This window comes from Vipera ursinii (assembly GCF_947247035.1).
Source record: "Vipera ursinii genome assembly, chromosome: 3".
In the NCBI taxonomy this organism is placed as follows: Eukaryota; Metazoa; Chordata; class Lepidosauria; order Squamata; family Viperidae; genus Vipera; species Vipera ursinii.
Window position 1 is genome coordinate 122,871,421 of NC_139516.1, and position 18,540 is coordinate 122,889,960.

Sequence of the window (18,540 nt, forward strand, 5' to 3'; positions counted from 1 at the left end):
CTTATCGACGTGGGGGAAATGTCATTTGCTTTGTGCTTTGATGTCTGGCTGTCTTTCAGCCGGTCCTTGCATGTCATTACCAGGCTGACAACAGAGAAGGGGGTGGGGCGGGGATTTTTGGGGAAGGGAAGTAAAGGGGGAAAAGACGAGGAGAAAACAAGGGCGGACAATTAGATGATTTCTGCCCTTCTGTTGCAACTCTGAATAGAGGGAATTCGGGACGCGGCAGCTCCATTCTTAACAGAGCGAATATACATAGCTGGGCTCAGGGAGGGGGAGGTTATTATTTTGTTTCTACTCCAGGCCTCCTATTTCGACAACGTTGCCTTTGGAAGAAGGCTCCGTTTCTGGTGAAGAAAGCGAGGGAAAATTTGTCCCGGTGCCCGTATAACTCAAGAGAGCTGCGATTTTCCATTACCCCCCCCCTCCCTCCGCCACATGAATTCTAGCTGGTAGTTCACTTCCTTCTGCAATAGCCCAAGAGTCTGTTTTGTTTTTTTAGTTGAACTGCAGCATCCTTACGACACTTCCTTCTTTTTATCTCGCAGGTTTCATTAAGCCTGACTGGTTTGTGGAAAGGCTTGCGGGATAGCCCGGCGCCTTTCTCATTTCTCCGCTCCTGGGAAACGTTTGGCTTTCAAAAATTTTCGACCTTGGCCTAAAACTACGCCTTGAAAAGCGGTCGGATGTGATATGAACGAAGAGCACCAGCCTTGCAATTAATAGAGACTATACTGGAACTTAAATGGGTTTGGGGTATTTTAATATTAATTTTATTATTTGTACTGTAATTGGGCTACAATGTTTAATTCTTTTTTAACTTTTGTACATTGTATTTTTATTGTATTTATTGCCCTGTACACCGCCCTGAGTCCTTCGGGAGAAGGGCGGTATAGAAATTAAATTATTATTATTAAAGAGAGGTTTTGCCCCAAAGAGAAAAAGGGGGGAATGCGAGGGTTTTGCCCCAAGTTACTAAATAGGCCAGACCAGGGGTAGGCAACCTCGGCTCTTTTATGACTCATGGACTTCAACTCCCAGAATTCCTGAGTCAGCAAAGCTGACTCAGGAATTCTGGGAGTTGAAGTCCATGAGTCATAAAAGAGCCGAGGTTGCCTACCCCTGGGCCAGACCAAGAGCCAAAGCCGATGGACAAAAGCTGCCCCTGTGCTGTAGTAGTTGGGCACAAGCGAGAGGGGCGGGGATTGCCCGCGTTGAGCGCCGGGCAAGAAGCACAAGGCGACTTCTTGGCCAGCGGGGTCGGGGGGGGGGTCTTCACCAGCAAAGGCGTTTGTTTTGCCGCTGGGGTGCTGCAGGGGGTCCTTGGCCGGCGGCCTCCCCTCGAACCGGGGAAAAAAAAGCTGCCACACGAGCTCACCCTCCCCGTTTTTGGCCGGCCCTCAGACTCCCCACCGCTGCGGCTCTAAACTTGAAGCACGAGCCCGCCAAAAAAAAAAAAAAAAGCAAGCGGCGCTTCGAACGGTAGCGGCCCAGGCGGGAGAGTTCCCGGATGCAGAGAGGCTCGGCTGTCTTGCCGGCCGCTGAGTTCGGAACGCGGCGCGCCAGGCCTCCGAGCGTCGCTTGAGCAAAGCTGTGGCGTTAGGGGCAGCCGCTTTGTTTTGGGAGGCCTCGGACGGAGCTGGCGCCTCGTTCCGGCCAAGTTTCATGGAGCGAGGACTCTGGGGATCCGGAAAAGGGCCACGCCCTACCGCGGCCCAGGCTGGCCATTAGGCCAAGAGGGCCAAGGCTGCAAAAACTCGGTGGCGGGAAAAAAAGGACCCTCTGCGCATGCTCGAGTGGGATATCTGTGTTTCCCGTCCGCCCCTGTAAAGTACAAGCCGTCGAACCCGCCGAAAGGGGCCTCGAGACGGCTTTTATCGTGTTGGTGTTGTAAATGTAGTTTTCAACTTTCCTGCCGCGGCAGCAATTGGCTTTACCGGTTGCTGGATAGGCTGCATCGCAGCAAGGTGACCCTAAGCTGGAAGGTGGAAAACGACAAAAGCCGTTGCGGTTTTTCTTTCTTCTGGTCGCGATGCGTAGATCTCACGGCATCACGGCGGCGGTAGAAGAAAGCCTGACTTCGGTGTTGCTCAAGACACGGGAGCAGCGAATACGAAAGGAGTTGGCCAGTTTTAATTGAACGTAGTCACTGCTTCCCGGAGTGATTTGCCGCCTCCTGGCCTCCGTGCTTGTTGGCTTGTGTCTTTCCAGGCAAACATCCAGGGCAAAGTCAAAGAAGTACAAGGATAAAGCAGCCCCCAATTGCCTATATTGCTAAGCACGTTGATTGGGGTCGGCAACCTTGGCTCTTTTATGACTCGCGGACTTCAACTCCCAGAATTCCCGAGCCAGCATAGCTGGCTCGGGAATTCTGGGAGTTGAAGTCCGCGAGTCATAAAAGAGCCAAGGTTGCCGACCCCTGGCTTAGAGTGTAAGCTGCCCTGAGTCTTCGGAGAAGGGCGGGATATAAATGGGATTAAAATAAAATAAAAAATAAAATATATGGCAGAGAAAATCTCTTGGGAAGCTTCCTGCGGGCTCAACTCCTGCGGGAATCTTGCCTGAGCTTCGCGACCCCGAGGAGGAAGGGGGTGGGGGGCTTCCCCGGCTGAGCCAGATGAGACGGACGGGGAGCTTTTTTTTCCTTCCATCGCTGCGCCACCTAAGCAAGGACGTGGGGTAGACATTCGTTTAATGACAAGTAATTGACAAATCCGAGAGGCCGCATTACCAGTGGCGGGGACGGTATTAATTATTGAAAAACCATTAGCCTCGGTGTGTGTCCTGCAGCGATCCCATCTTGCTGGGGAAATATAAGCGGTGGTCACGTCGGTTTAGATGGAAGGGCAATCAGATGAGGAAATCCCCCGCCCTTTTCCCCTTCAAGGCCCAATCTGGAGGGAAGCGAAGGTTTTTTAAGAGCCTGCCTCCGAGACAGACCTCACACGCAGTCGGGTCCCGAGGAGAAGGTCCTTCCCACTCTTTAGCGCTCGGAGGAACCCAGGCGGATCTCCTGCCTTTTCTAAGGTTTCTCCCCGATCTTTCCTTGTCCCTCCCCACCCGGCGGCCCCCCGAAAGATGCGACGTACTTCTTTAGTGGGAAGAAAAACTGGGCTGGGGGTAGGGAATACTTTGAAATGCCAAGTCGGTGAGGTATGAAAGACACCCAGAAAATCGGGATTCTAAATTAAGCTGGGGGGGGGGCTATTATTGCTTGCTGTTAACTCTTTTCACAAATGGTAAAATCGCCGCCAAAAGATAGCTTCACCCACAAATTTCATGACAATTATGTCTAGAATCAAGGTATACAGATATATAATGTATACAGATATATAATGTATACAGATATATAATGTATATATCTGTATACATTAGCCTTGGAGTTTGTCCTGCAGCAATCCCATCTTGCTGGGGAAACCTGACACATCAATTTAGATGGAAGGGAAATCAGATGGGGGAAATCCCCTGCCCTTTTCCTTAGGGTCCACACTTACATGCACACACACACACACACATACACCCACAACATGCAGAAAGGTAGGAAAAAATAGTAACCCAAAGAAATTAAAGGTGTGAGATAAGAAAAGGAAATACAGCTAAATTGATTACATCATTCATTGTCTATATACATACAAGCCATCCTTGTTTCCTCAGTCTGTGTAATGCTTCCCATATTGCCTTCTATTGTTAAAACATTTCATATCTCCCAGGGTCTTCTAAACATCATCCAACTGCTACTGTCTAGGTCACCTCTTCTTCTCAACCTGTTTATTTTTCTTTTGTATATTTGAGCCTCATTTATTCTCTGTAGCCAAATTACCTTAATCTACTTCTTTCATGATGGTCACTCAATTTCGTATTAGTCTACATACTATCTTGCTTTGTTTTACCCAAACTTTTTAAATACCTTATTTCACTGAATTCAACTTGTTTTTATGTTTTTGTTGATATATCCAATTCTCACTCCCAAAATGGACAAAAGCTCAATCTTGCACACAACTTTCTTCACTTCCCTCAATAAACATTCAACAAATGACATACCCTATCTTTCTGCCAGTATTTGCATATCTTATTTTTTTTCATCCATTTTCCATACATTAGAAACATCCCACCAAGGTATAAAAATGCATCTACTTGATCTGGTTTTTCACTGCTTATGCATAACTTGCAATTGTGAAATTAATTTTTCTTGTCAAACACAATTTATTTGGTCTTTGATACATAAATGTTCAGATCCAAATATCTTGTTACATTATACAATCTTTCTAACATTCACTGCATATTGTTTAGATTCTCAACCAACAATCAGAAGACCAACTTTATATGAAAGGAACCATCTTCCATCCCTGCAATGGGAAATCTTAATAATACAGTATGCATACTCGAGGACAAAATAAATATGTGAGAAACAATCAACTGAAATAAAATTAATAATCTTTGAGTTCCACTGACTTTAGCAGATTTCAATGGAAGTCAGTATGTTGGGAAGGTGTGTGCTTTTGGCTGGATCTTAATCCTTTCCTGCCAGATCAAAGCACCTCAATATATATGTTGCTTTGGTGATGGAATGAATGCCTGCACAGTTTGGACAGCAGTGAGAGAAAGAATTTCAAGACAGAGTGAAAAAAAACCTATCACACATCACCTGTTTTTAACCATTGCAAGCTAGATATTATAAGTAATTTGCAGACGGAATTGTCCTTGCTACCTGGAAACAGTACATATATTCTAACACGTTTGGAGGGATCTAACATTCACATTGCCTGACAGGTGATTTTAATGAAAAGCTCTAGGTAGATTTCCTAGGAAGGTGGCAAGTGATGCCTAGCTCCTATCCTATACTAGATTTTCACCCAGAAAAGTTCTCAAGGTGAAAAGCTCTTGTCTTTTTCATTCAGTCAATTCAAAGCCTTCACCTTTTTTTGTTAAAACGATTACATGATGAAACCTAATTAAAGGAAAGTTAATATTTGGGGGTAGTTCTGTGTTTACCTGGCATTGTGTCCAGTGGGTAAACCTGTGTGAGTTGTGTTTCCTCGTTTCTTTTGAACTTTTAACAAAAGGAGAAAGAAAATCCAGGTAGCTATATATCGAGAAGACAGGGTTATCTAGTATCTGTCGCAAAAACAAAAGGATAGCTAAAAGCCACCATTGTCCAGCTATTACAAGCAGAAAACAAAGAAAGCAAAACGGGAGGGGGGGAAAAAAGGATTTAGAATTAATTTAAGTAATGTTTTGCAATAATCAAACCAGCTACTGTTAAAGAGAGCTGGCTGTATGAGATCAAAGTGCCTGGCTAGGCCAACCCTTTTGTTTTCTTTCCAATAGCTACTGATCCTTACTCTTGGGTAAACTTGAATTTGCTTCAGCTACATGTAGCCTAAGCTTTCTGTCATCACCACTACCACCAGCCCCCAGTGGTCCCTTCGGTTAGCTGGGGGGGGGGGGGGGAGAGAGAGAGAGAGAGAGAAAGAAAGAAAGAAAGCAGCAGCCAGTGGAGAATTCGCACCCTCCACTTCTGCTCCAGCCGCCGCGGAGCAGCATTCCTGTATACGAGAGGGAAGGCTGGTTGGAATCGGAGGGCGTCGGACACCCAGATTCGTTTCTGCCTAAACCAGTTCCAATGGAAGCTTTTTCTTCCTGGGAAGTTTTGGGGGTGAGGGGAGAGACACCGTTGCCTTGTTCCTCTGGGCCCGATTCTGAGTGAGAAAGTAGCAGCAAGTAGGAAGCAAATGCGGTTCTCCCTCTTGCCCAATGGCCCCAATTAAAAACCAAGATAAATCCCTACCTGATGCCAGAGAGCTGCAGATCGCAGATGACAAGCCAGATACCCCGCCGTCTGCAATTCCGCGGAAAGGCATCGCTGCATTTATTGGAGCGACTGTTGACTTTAGCACAAAGCAAAGATTTCACTGCCCGCTAGTTTAAAAATGAATATTTTACCAAGATATCGATCAGCGTTATAAAATTCAGTTATGCACAATGGCTCAAAAGGAGCAGAGGAAACGCGCGACCACGCGCACACGCGCACACACACACACAGAGTATACACACTGTGAGAGGTAAAGAACAGCCGTCCTAATATCTGTGTAAATTTACCGAAGTATGACGTGCTGCGTAAAGTTTACCCTCCTGGAATTTGGAGTTAGATTTTTTTATTATTATTATTTGTTTACTGATTTTGTTTATTCGCAGATCACGACGACTTAAAGCACCAGCAGTTTTTTTTTTAAAGTGTGGAGATGAACTAATGAGTGTGAGCTTTTGGGGGGGGAAAAAGCACAACCCCGCTTTTTTTTTTTTAAACCAAGCCGCCATCCGGAAGCTTAAGGGGAAAAAAAAATATGACCAAGGAGAAACAAAAATGAAAGGAACAATTGCTACTCCTGAGCAGGCTTCTCAGTGGCTCATTTTTCTCCTTTAATGTCTTCGTCCCCTTCCTCTTTTTTTTTTCTTCCTTGAATGTCTACGGACAGAAGTATATCTTATCGTTCGGGATCAGCGGAGGGGGAGTCAGCTAAGTAGTTTAAAACGAGCGTGGCACAATAGGGCAGGCGCGCTGGGACCAGCCAGGTTAGAGCGATCCATTGACAGCCCATTGTCTCCCGATCACTCCCGTTTCGGACCTCCATTCTTCTTCGCGACGGGAGCCTTTTATGTGATAATGAACACACATTTTCCGCTTTGCTTCACAACGTGTGTGTCCTTGCCGGCGGAGAAGCGCGGAGTCCTCCTTTGGGGGGGGGAATGTGCACCTCACTTGTTTTTAGGGGGTGTCTTCTTCTCTTTTGCTTCGCGTCGAGACCGTGTGAGGGCTAAAGTAAAAAAAAAAACCTTCAGATTTATTTCACTTTAAAAAAAAAACCAAGGGAGGGATCTATGCACATGTCTGAGAGATATCCCTTGCTGTGAGAGAAGGGTTTCAGTTTGGTTTAGTTTAGTTAAGTTACCTTTCTAAATAAAAACAACCCAAGGAAATGTAGGATTAGGGGAGGAGATGGGTTTATTGTCTGGCTTTGGTGGTCTTAAGGTCACATCTTATTTCCTACCAGGGTTAAAAAGAAATCTCCCTGGCTGATACTGATTGAATCTTAAGAGGAAGCCTGGTGGGTGTGAGTCCCACTAGAAATGAGATGTTTGGAATTAAGTGGATGGTACAATTAAAAAAAAAGAAAGATTTGTTATAAATTAGCACTTACCGAACAAAATGTAAGTTGGAAAAATGTGATGGAATCAGTTAGCTGCACATCCAGATGTGTGGGGTTTTTTTTAAAAAAAATATCCAGTAAATACCCCAATATTCAAAGTATTCCTTTTATGGCAAAGAAACTTGAGCAGATTAGTCACCTAAATGTCAGAGAAGTTCTTATTGTCCATCTTTCTGACTTGTTGCCTGCATGCTTAACAGTTCAAGTCATGATTTTCCACATGTATAACATTCTTCTCTCAAGCTTATGCACAACCTGTGTTCAGCCACACAAATCTATAAGCCCCACTCCCCCACCCCCCATGCACTTGAATGGGCTGGTCCCATCTTCTTGAGGCTTACTACTCTGGGTCACTGGGAGTAGGGCTGGTGATTTGGGGGCTCAGGTGCAATTGCATGTATTGATGTTGTATTTGTAACCCTCAGTCATTTACTTTTGGGTTTGCATTTCCCCAATAAACTCACCTTTCAGCCCAAGCTAGTTGCATGTAAACTGGCCGTTGTGGTGCCAGAAAGGAACCTTAACAACAACAACAACAACCAAAAAGCCCTTTGAACACTGCTAGATCCTCCTGCAGCTGCCACCCCCAGTTACTTTGAAGAACAATTCTAGTGTCAGCACACAGAATATAAGTAAGGAACCAATCCAGAGAGGGGAATTTGTCCGCCCCGCCTTCTGGGCTGCATCGCAACCCTCAGCAATAGGGGAAAACCCCTATCTCCTGCATGGCTCTGTACAGTACTCCAGTTAAAATGCCAGAAGCCAAAAGCTGTGCACAGAGTTTGCAGGACATTTACGAACAGTAACATTATTGTTGACGTGGTGTGGTGTATGATTGTTTCTCTTTTGATCTGCTGCTGTTCATTTGCAACTGTGGTGAAGAAGCCAGAGCCACGTGGTTCACAAGCCTGTGCAGATCGGTGCCCCCATTCAAGACTTTCAAATGACCAAGGAGAAATGCAGGGGTTTGTTGTTGTTGTTGTTGTTGTTGTTTTTACACTGGCTTAGGAACAGCTGCCACTCTTTGGAAAGGGACAGAGAGGCAATGCATTTACAAATTGGGTGACCACAGCAGTTGTTGCGCCAGAGGCTCTAGTCTTACACAGTCTTATGTTGATCTTATGTTATACTTTATAAGTTTGGCAAACCTTACACCAAGTAGGGCAGTTTTATTTCCCAGGTGGTCATGTCTATTTCAAGCGACTTCAGAGAGGCCCTTAGTGTGGTCTTTGTAATGTTTCTTCTGTCCTCCACGCAAGCTTGGAAAGTTCCCCAAAAGGAGCTGTTTGGATATGTGATCGTCCAGCATATGGATGACATGACCTTCCCATTGGGTCCGTGCTTTATCAATGTTTGGACTGATGGTAGACATGCCCTAGATAAAAACATCAGTGTCAAGTACTTCATTATGCCATCTGATGCCTAATATCCTGTGAAGAGAAGTCATTTTTGCATGTCTTTGATATACAGTCCATGTTTCACAGGCATCCAGAAGGATAGTAAGTACCACCAGTCCATAAAGTTTCAGTTTAGTTATACAGAGCTGATTACTCGGGATAGAATAGAATAGAATAGAATAGAATAGAATAGAATAGAATAGAATAGAATAGAATAGAATAGAATAGAATAGAATAGAATAGAATAGAATAGAATAGAATAGAATAGAATAGAACTGGACGGGACCTTAGAGGTCTTCTAGTCCAGCCCCCTGCTCAAGCAGGAGAACCTATACCATCTCAGACAGGGTCCCATACAGTGGAGTGCAGTCTACCCACCTTTGCTATTCTGCAATTAAATTCTGCATCAATAATCACTGCTCAAGAAACGGTACTACCAAGATGATTAAATTGGTTAACTGCCTGTACTTTCTGCCCTTTAATTGTGATTTTGCATTTTATGTATAGTGTATGAGGAGTAGCTGGCATACAGCTTGGCCTTTGGGATGCTGATGGTACGGTAAGCCCAAAGTTATAACAAGATGTGGAGAATTTATCCATACCGACTTGAATCTCTGGCCCTGAGCCAGCATTCAAGGAGTGGTCCTCAGCAAAGAGCAGAGTAGTTTCCTTCACTTTGGTAACAGCTGGAAGTCTCCTCAGAGAATCCCATCCACTTCTCACCCACCTATTCATACTTTAAACTGCTCTTTGAAGGACACCAGAAGCATTTTAGCTTTTGCTGGAGTGTTTTTTTTATTTATCCTCTTTGAACATTCATTTCATAAATTGACACCCAGACATTTATATATGAATGTAGCGTTCTTAGCATGGCGACTTCCAAAAGTTTTAGGCTATAACTGTCAACAACTTCAGGCAGCATGGTGAATGGTCAGGTATTGAGCGCTGTAATCCAAAACAGCTTGAGGTATTCTCTCTCATTGTTTTAGGCCACCCGCCATTCAATCCCCTCTCCCTCACCTCGGAGTGGCAACTATGCCTAAACTAAGCCACAAAACATGTTTTGAACAATGCAACACCAGCAAAGCTTGTGTGTTCTTCTCTGGTAATCTTCCCCGACTCCGATTGGCATTTTGAGGGGTCAGCTGGCTCTACTGATCCAAGTAGGCTCTCTTTCTAATCCACAGGAACCCTTCTGAGAAGTATATAACCCTTACTGTTATTGGTTCTCGGGGAACAGCAACGTCGTCCATATCTCCTTTAGGGAACTAGCGGGGAGTCCGCTGGGACTTACGTCCACTTGCATTGCTTCCACTCCCATTTCCAGTTGACACCTGCATTGTCTCCAATCAATCAAGACGACTTGCCTAGGCACTGGAATCTTGCACGATCTAGCCAAACGACGCAAGATTTAATGGGGCTGGTTTCCTTGTAAACATACTGAATTTTTTAAAAAAAGGGCTCGGATTCTCGCCCAGAGCTTGCCAGAAACGAACCCCACATATTTCACTGAACCGAGGCGCTTGCTTTTAAGGAACTTCGAGGTATACTTACAACTGGCTCAACACTTTAGTTGTTTTTTTTTTACTCCGCCTCCTGGATAACAGGGCAGCTCCCTGTTATTCAAATCCCGGCGGTTTCAAATTCTCAGGATTCCAGCCAGACAACCATTATGGGGAAGGGAAATTCTATGGCAGCGTTTTCCAACCTTAGGAACTTGAAGATGCGTGGACTTCAACTCCCAGAATTCCCCAGCCAGCATAGCTGGCTGGGGAATTCTGGGAGTTGAAGTCCACGCATCTTCAAGTTCCTAAGGTTGGGAAACGCTGTTCTATGGTTTCGCGTGGGCTCGGGATCCGACTCGCTTGAAAGAATGGGTTTGATACCGCTAAAACAACAAGCGAGCCAGGAAACACCACTTACCGAGAGCACGGGATTTCAGTTCGTATGCATGGAGATTTTCTCCCGGTCTTTGCACCCAGGAGCCCACCCCCACCCCCGTCACCCCTTCCTGTGTGGAGGGCTGCTACAGACGCGTGTCCCCAGCTCACTTCATCCGACCTAGAGCTGGGTCGAGAGACCTTCCTTCCTCTGTATCCTGGAGAGCGTCCAGAAGTTAAGTTGGCAGAGGAAGGGGCGGCTTCCGCAACATACACAGTCCAAAAAAAAAAAAAAAAAGGCTGCGCAAATTGCAACTGTAATATCATAGGCGAGCCGTTCTTTCGGCGCTGCGAATGAATGAATGGGCGGTATAAAGGGAAGAAAAGCAAACCCACCCTAGCTCTCTGCACAACTACTTCGGAAAATCCGGCATAGCTGCGTACCGCAGAGCTACCGGACAAAAATCCCAATTTGAAGAAGCAAAAAATTAAAATAAAATAGAAAACGGCGAGAAGCCAACAAACACCCTGCCACGAATGGGCTGGATTCTCTCCGAGTTTCGCCAAGGGAAGGGAACAGAAGCGCGTGTGGGGCTTTCCAGTTCCACGTACTGTACAGAGGGCAACTGGTCTGGTGACTGGCTCTCTCTGAAATATTGGAGGAAAGGGACACTTGCGGATGTGTATGTGTGTGTGTGGGGGGGGCAATAACTGCCCCTGCAGCAGACAGGACTCTGCTCCCCTCCCCCTCCCCCCATCAGCGGAGAGACTCTCAAGAAAGCTGGGGCTGATCTTCTTCCCAGCAGCACCCCGTCTTTGGAGGCGGCTTCTCTTTAACCATCTCCTTTCTAGTGCTTAGAGCCGCCATCAGCCGTCGCTCTGGCGGGATAAAGCCTATCCCTACCGCGGATGGACGCGTGGCCCAACGAAGATTAGGCAACGCTATAAAACACTAGCGTGGAAATGGTCTCTGTTTGACGAGAAGGACTTTGGAATCGCAAGAAGACTTCAGGGCTCCCAGAACCACTAGCCAAAGGGCTGGAAGATAGGCAGAACAGCAGTTCCAGCTTTCATTACACACGACTCTCTCTCTCTCTCTCTCTCTCTCTCTCTCTCTCTCTCTTTTTTTTTTTTTTGAGAAAAGGGGAGAGGGACAGAGGCACAAACTAGCAAGGAAAAACAGGGAGATTTTTGCCCCTGTAGTGAGCCCACCAGGCTGAACTGTTGATTATACAGCGACCTTCCTTCTTTCTTTCTTTCTTTCTTTCTTTCTTTCTTTCTTTCTTTCTTTCTTTCTTTCTTTCTTTCTTCCTAGATTTTATGCAGACTACATAAGACCATCTCTCCGTTACCATGTTTTGGTTTCTTACCAGACAAGAGGGAAATGGCAGGACCTGTCATTTTTATAATTATTCTAGGAGCCGCCTGTTTAAAAGTGGAATCATGGCCTTTACTAACCAATTGTTGATAGATTGCTGGGGTGCTGTTAATAAGATGCTTCAAACTCTTGGTTCCTTGAAATATACACTGCATATTGATCAGCGTCCAGCTAAAGACACTTTAATTACCGGACCAGTCCTTTAGTACAGGAGAATTGATTTTAACCCTACTATGAATGTCAAAGAAACATTCGGTTGGTTTTTTTTTTTTAAAAAGGCTGGATCTTGTCACTTGTAATTATTGAAGGGTACAGTCATATTCAGACTTACCTAGGAGTGCCTTTCATTTAAGGAGACAACCTCTCTCTCAGATGTAACAACACAAAAGTTCAATGGAGCTTGCTGTAAAACAAAACAGGGCTGCAACTTCAGAGCATTTATGAAGATGCTAATATTCAGACGTTAGAATAAATATTTCCCATAGGAACATAACTGTAAGAAATGGTAAAACCAATGGACTTAGTAATACTTTACTAATGATAGGGTTGTAAGAGCAAATGATGCCAAACCATTTAAAGCAGCAATAGGAAAGTTGAACCTCGTTGAGCTCATTTCCCACCCCCTTCTGTAGACATGGATGGGATTGCATCATCAGTAGCACCTGCTGGGTTTCACTCTAATTGCAACATGTTCACAGGATCCCCAACCTTATGACATACAAGCAAATCAAAACACTCAAGGGTGTAAGTCATAATGAACCCAGTTAAATATTATTTCCTGCAAAGTGAATAGGCAGGAAATAGAAGAAGAGGTCAGTGGGCCTCTCTTGAAAAAATATGCATGCATGCAGACAGAATCATTGAATATTCCTAGTGGGCGTTCATGTAAGAACTGTGCAATGCTAAGCTACCTAGAAACATAACCTGGGCCTCCGGAGGCTTCAACATATGTGTTCCTGTGTGCCATTTCCATACCATGGAAAGGAAGCGGCAAAAGAGCCTTTCATTCGTGTTTGTTTTCCTTTTCTTTTTTAAAACTTCTCCTAATGCAATTAGTGCACTGAATTGAAATTATTCCACAATCTTTTCCAACCCCAATTTAAAAGATTGCATTATGCATTTAAACCAAAAGAAATGAGGAAGAAGAGATGGATGCAAAACTATAGATTTTAAAGAAATGTTGAAGGACGGGGTGGGGGTGGGGGAAAAAATATCCAACATCGTTTTAATATTGGTTGGTGGGAATTTGGCTGGCCGTTACCAGAATACACAGTTACAACCCATAAATAAAACGTACAGAAACGATAAATTAATTTGATTCCAAGTTTTTGTGTGTCAAATTACAATCTAAAGTCTCTCTTCTTTTCTCCCTTTTTTCCCCGATTTCACAATGCTACAGTCTTTTTGATCCTCGGTTTTCAAATCTAACAGCAGTACACACACACACACACACACACACACACACACACACACACACACACACACACGCATACTTCTGCGTCACTTCCACATCCAAAAATAGATATATTTGTAACTTCCTAACCCAAAATAACAAATATACCTAGGATCACCTTTGAATGCCTTAAAATAAATCTTCCAGATTCAAAGGAAAGTTAAACTGGTGTCTGAAGGAAGCTGAGCATGGTATCACGACCCGGATCCGCAGCAGGAGCAGTTTCTACTCCTCACGGTCGGTCGTTGGAGTCAATGAGCTCTTCCCCACTTCCCCTCCCCCCTCCCACTTCGGCAGGCGCTTAAAATCATACAACAGCGGAAAAAGTACCTAAATATTTGGTGCCCCGTTCTAATTGGCAGAGGGTATGAGTGCCGGGTTCCCAGTTCTGTGCTCCCCCCAGACAGGTCGGAAAGAATCTTGAGCGCTCATCCAAAGAATCGGGGGGGGGGGCCTGAAACCGTCCAACATTTTTTAAGGGAGCTTTGGACCTTCCCTGGACTGGGCCCCTTTCCGTGGGCATTGGGTCGAGGGGGCGGGGCAGCTTTGGGCACAACGTTCAGACTTTTCCAACTCTAGGGAACTTTTCTCCCGCCCCACAAAGTCTCGGTTTCGGCGTCGGGAAGGAGAGAGGGACGGGGGGGGGGTTTCTTTAGGACGAGTTCATGATGGGCCTAGAGTACATCCCTTGGTAATAGGAGGCGTCTCCGGCCAAGGGCGAGGCCTCGAGGCCGCTTTTGTTCGTGACAGAGCCCATGGCCAAGCTGCCGGGCACCGGCGAGCCATAACCGGCGTAGTGCATCACTTGCTCGTAGGCCTTCAGGTCCATTTTGGGGTGGGGAGGATGAGGGTGGTGGGCGTGCTGGTGGTGGGGGTGGGGATGGTGGGCGTGCTGCTGCTGCTGCTGCTGCTGCTGCTCGCTGGAGGACATCAGGTTAGTGATGGAGAAGGGGTGGTTGAAGGCGTAGTGGTGCTCGGCCTTAAGGTGGGCCTCGTGAGAGAGGCCCGGGTGGGCGTGATGCTGCGCCAGCAGGTGCTGCTGCTGCTGCTGGGCCGGCGACGGGGCGGGCTCCGGCTGGCCCTTGAGCTCGGCCAGCGAGCGCTTGTGCTCTCGGCAAGGCGAGGCGTTGGAGCGCGGCGATTCCGAGGCTCCACCGGGCCCTTCGCGCTCCGTCTGCGGCAGCGCCTTCTTGCCGGGGCCCGAGGCCGGCGAGGCCCCCTGTTGCTGCTGCTGCTGCTGCTGCTGCTTGGCGCCGGGCGGTTTCTCGCACTTGAAGCGCTTCTGGCGGCGCAGGTAGCAGCCGTTCTCGAACATGTTGCCCGAATCGGGGTGGAGGGTCCAGAAGGAGCCCTTGCCCGGTTTGTCCGGCGAGCGCGGCACCTTGAGGAAGCAGTCGTTGAAGGAGAGCGAGTGGCGGATGGAGTTCTGCCAGCGCTGCTGGTTCTGCCGGTAGAAGGGAAAGAGGTCCATGATCCACTGGTAGATCTCGCTCAGCGTCAGCATCTTGTTGGGAGACTGCTGGATGGCCATGGTGATGAGGGAGATGTACGAGTAGGGCGGCTTGGCGTGCGTGTAGCTCCGGCGGTAGCTCTTGGCGTCGCGGGCGCGGCCCAGGCCCGCCGCTGGCCCGTAGCCGCCGCCCCCGCCGCCCCCGCCGGCCCCCACCGGGCTCAGGGCAGAGTAGGCGCCCAGCGCGCCCCCCATGGAGCCCGCCTGGGCACCCAGCGGGCTCAAGCTGGGGCTCAGGTGGGCCGCCATGCCGGCCATGGCCCCCGCGCCGGGAGACAGGTTCATGCCCGCCGGGCCAGCCGCGTAAGACATGCCCATGGAGCCGCCGGACGCCACGGTGGAGAGGTTGCCAGCGCTGCCCATGCCGGGCATGGCCATGTAGCTGTTCATGCCCAAGCCGGCATTCATGGAGGAGTAGCCCTGCAAAGGCGACAAAAGGAAGGAGCCTGGTGGTTAGCCACTCTTGCGTCCGGATCGCACCCGACCCAATCCCCGAGAGCCCCATCTTGCCTGCTGACACCCCACCCCCCGTCCTTCTCTCTACACCGCGCACCTTCCCGGACTTTCCCGAAAACCCTTGGAAATATTGGAAGTATTTCTGAGACTGTAGTAGCGCTTCCTTGGCCAGGACCCCACGCTCCTGAGGAACTTGGCATTTCGGTGGGAGAGAATTAAGCCGGTGGCGAAAGCTGAGGTTGAATCCCAGCCGTTTGGAAACCGCCCCCGGTAAATTCAGTGTTCAAAACAGCCAGACTCCCCGGATCGTGGCCAGGGCGAAGAAAGGGGCTATGTTACTGGAAATTCCACTGGATCTCTTTAAGGAATAAGATTTGGCCGTTCATTCCACAGATATGCTCTGGAGATCATAGCTCAGTTCCCAGATTTTAAGAGCTCCGCTGGTGTGTGTGCGTGTGCTTTTACATCCTACTGTTTGAGAAAGAACTTTGCTCAAGTAAATTGTCTAGTTTCTCGAAGACCAATGAAAACTTAAATCTGTCACTCGCTAGGGAGGAAGAAGGTAGTATGGAAACACCACATTCTGTTCACCATAAACATACCCCACCCCCACCCCGATATTTAGCCTTAAGTGTTGATCTAGAAACAAAGTCCTACGGTTCCAGCACCTTCCCTCTTCAGAACATGCAGCGCGACCCAATGAATGTTTGCTCAGAAGTAGGCGCCATTGGATTAAATTAGGATTTACTCTCTGTTAAGTATGTGCACCATCACAATTCGAGACGCACCAATCAATTGAACGAATTCCGAAGGCGTTCGCTTTCCAGTTAGAAGCGATTCCCTTGGATCGCAATGTAACTTACTTCCCAAGTAACCAGTTCGCGTCGGCATCGCTAGCCCAACTGGCAACTGTATCCATGAAAAGTCTCGACCCCAATTAAGAGTGTTCAAGCTTAACTCAAAATTTAATCCGTGTTCTTGGGAGTAATCCACATTGATTCTCCCGCGGAATTTTAGTTCTCAATAAACTGAGGACTGCAACTCAATCGCGGCACTAGGGCATCTCAACAGATTAAATTAAACCCTCAGCAGAAGGGCAGAGTCCAGACCGGCGCCCTTAAGAAGGGGGGGGGGGTATCTTAGAGCTTCAGGAGGAAACCTGAAAAGTGCATTGGATCAAGAAAAAAAAATGTATTGAAGTTCAAAGGGACCATGCAGTTTCCTGGGCCATGCGGAGCAGATACATCCAAACACCCAGAGAAATTATGGGTTGCAGGTAAATCTTTCCTCCCTTCACCGGAGACTATCAAATAAAACAACACATTTTTGCCCCCCCCCCCTTTACACTTCCTTTTCCTTAAGACTCTGAACCTTCCCAGGGCAAATTTTAGAACCATAATGTCCCCCCTCTTCTCCTTGCTTCCTTATAGTTTCTCCCCCCCACGCTTCCCCCCCCCCCCACACACACACCCAACTTCTCTCTGCCAAACACAACTTTGTTAGGATAGCGCGGCTAGGCATGGCAAAAGGATTTGGAGGCTTCGCAAGTCAATATTTGATCACAAAGTTAATATTATCTCAAGGCTAACAGAGTGTTGTATAAAAGGAGAGAGGGAGAGAGAGAGAGGGAGAGAGAGAGACTCCTGTTTTTAGCAGAAGGAGGAGGCTTGGGGATTGGGTGGGGGACCCGCACACAAAGAGAGAGAGAGAGAGAGAGAAAGAGAGAGAGAAAGAGAGAGAGAGAGACGCGCGCACGCCAAAAGACAGAAGTTGCCTTTTACCTCCGGCTCGCCGTAGTAGTTGCTCCACTCCGTGTGCTCGTGTCCTTCCATTTTCACGACTCCCAGCATACTGGAAGCGGAGTGCATAGCAGTTTAAAATTTAACAGCCACAATAAGCGACGGCAGAGAGGGAGAGGGAGAGGGCAGAGGGAGAGAGAGAGAGAGGGAGAGAGAGAGAGAGAGCGCGCAACCTAAAAAAAAAAGAAGGAAAAGAAAAACAACCCCCTCTGTAACCCTCCCTCTCTCCCTCCTTCCTTCTTTCTCTTCCTCCTCCCCTCCCTCCCTCCCTCCCTCTTCTCTATGGGTGATGGAGAAGGGGAGGGGGAACCGCTCAGCTTGGGGTTTGTCCCTGCTTGCTAAGGCGGCTGCGGCGGCTGCTACTACTACTACTGCTTGGGTGGGTTTCACAGTGAAGAGCCGCCCGGAGGCGAAGGCAAGGTGGAGGAAGGAGGAGGAGGAGGAGGAGGAGGGAGAGAGGGACGGAGGGAGGGAGGAGGAAACGAAGTGGTGCAGTGACGTGGATGCCCGAGTACTCAAGCAGGCAGCTGCGGGGCGCAGCTCCAACCCGCAGGTCCTGGCTAGGCGCTTTGAATAATCAGGTCCCGCTTCAGGTTCTCCTCGCAAGACGTCTACTTTGCGCATCTTTTTTGCGAGGCCCGAAAGGATGTGCCTTCCTTTTCTCTCCCCATCACATCCTTCCTCTCCCCCCTCCCTCCCCCGCCGCCCCCAACGTTTTCCCTGCTCCCGAAGGCTTGCTGTATGGCAGTCGACTGTCACGGACGGGACCTCTCGTACTTCGCCCCACAAACTGTGGCAAGTCCGTTGCGAAGGAGTGGCTCTCTTTGGGCCTTTAAAAGGGATGCTCCTCTTTCAAAAAGCCTCTTGGCTTTTTTGTTCGTTCGTTCGTTTGTTTTAATAGTAGCTCTTGAGATGGCGTTAGTGCCAGATAGCTGAGAATGTGATTGTTAAGATCGGAATGGAGTCTGGTGGCATATAAATTTAATAAATTGCTGTTGTTGTTGTTGTTGTTACTATCATCGGACCTTCCCTCTTGAACAAGGTGAGATTTTTTTCCCTCCTCTTTTCTCAAGTGAACTCCTTGTGTTCATTTGCTGTCTTCAGGAAAGAGAATTTGGTGGGAGAGTGAAGAGCATCTTAGACACAGCAGACATTTTCAAAATGCATGGTAGCAGGTTGGACAACTATTCAAAGTCAGCTGAGAAAGGTTCCCTTCTTATTAAATTGTTCCTAGAAAGAAAGTATCTCCTTAAGGGTAATATCTCTCTTTAGAAGCTCAGCAGAGGGAATTCAATAATCCAGTTGGGCCCGAATTAAGGGACGAAGGACCAAATGCGATTGTCAGCCATTTTCCAAATTTTCCCCCCTGAAAAGTTTCCTAAAATCGGTTTTAAAAACGAGAGGCGAATGGGGATAATAAGAACTGTTGGATAAACTGCAGTGAAATAGTTACCTGCCT

General features: G+C 47.5%; 1 protein-coding gene across 1 annotated transcript; it reads right to left on the minus strand.

Moving 5' to 3' along the window:
• Positions 1-13,968: 13,968 nt before the first annotated feature.
• Positions 13,969-17,262, minus strand: FOXA2 (forkhead box A2; the record flags this gene model as incomplete). The annotated part of the gene is made up of 2 exons (XM_083357740.1): positions 17,064-17,262; positions 13,969-15,246 (listed from the first exon to the last, which is right to left on the minus strand). Exons 1-2 carry the CDS (start codon positions 17,148-17,150, stop codon positions 13,969-13,971), a joined length of 1,365 nt encoding a protein of 454 aa, XP_083213866.1. The 5' UTR covers positions 17,151-17,262.
• Between the last annotated feature and the right edge of the window lie 1,278 nt (positions 17,263-18,540).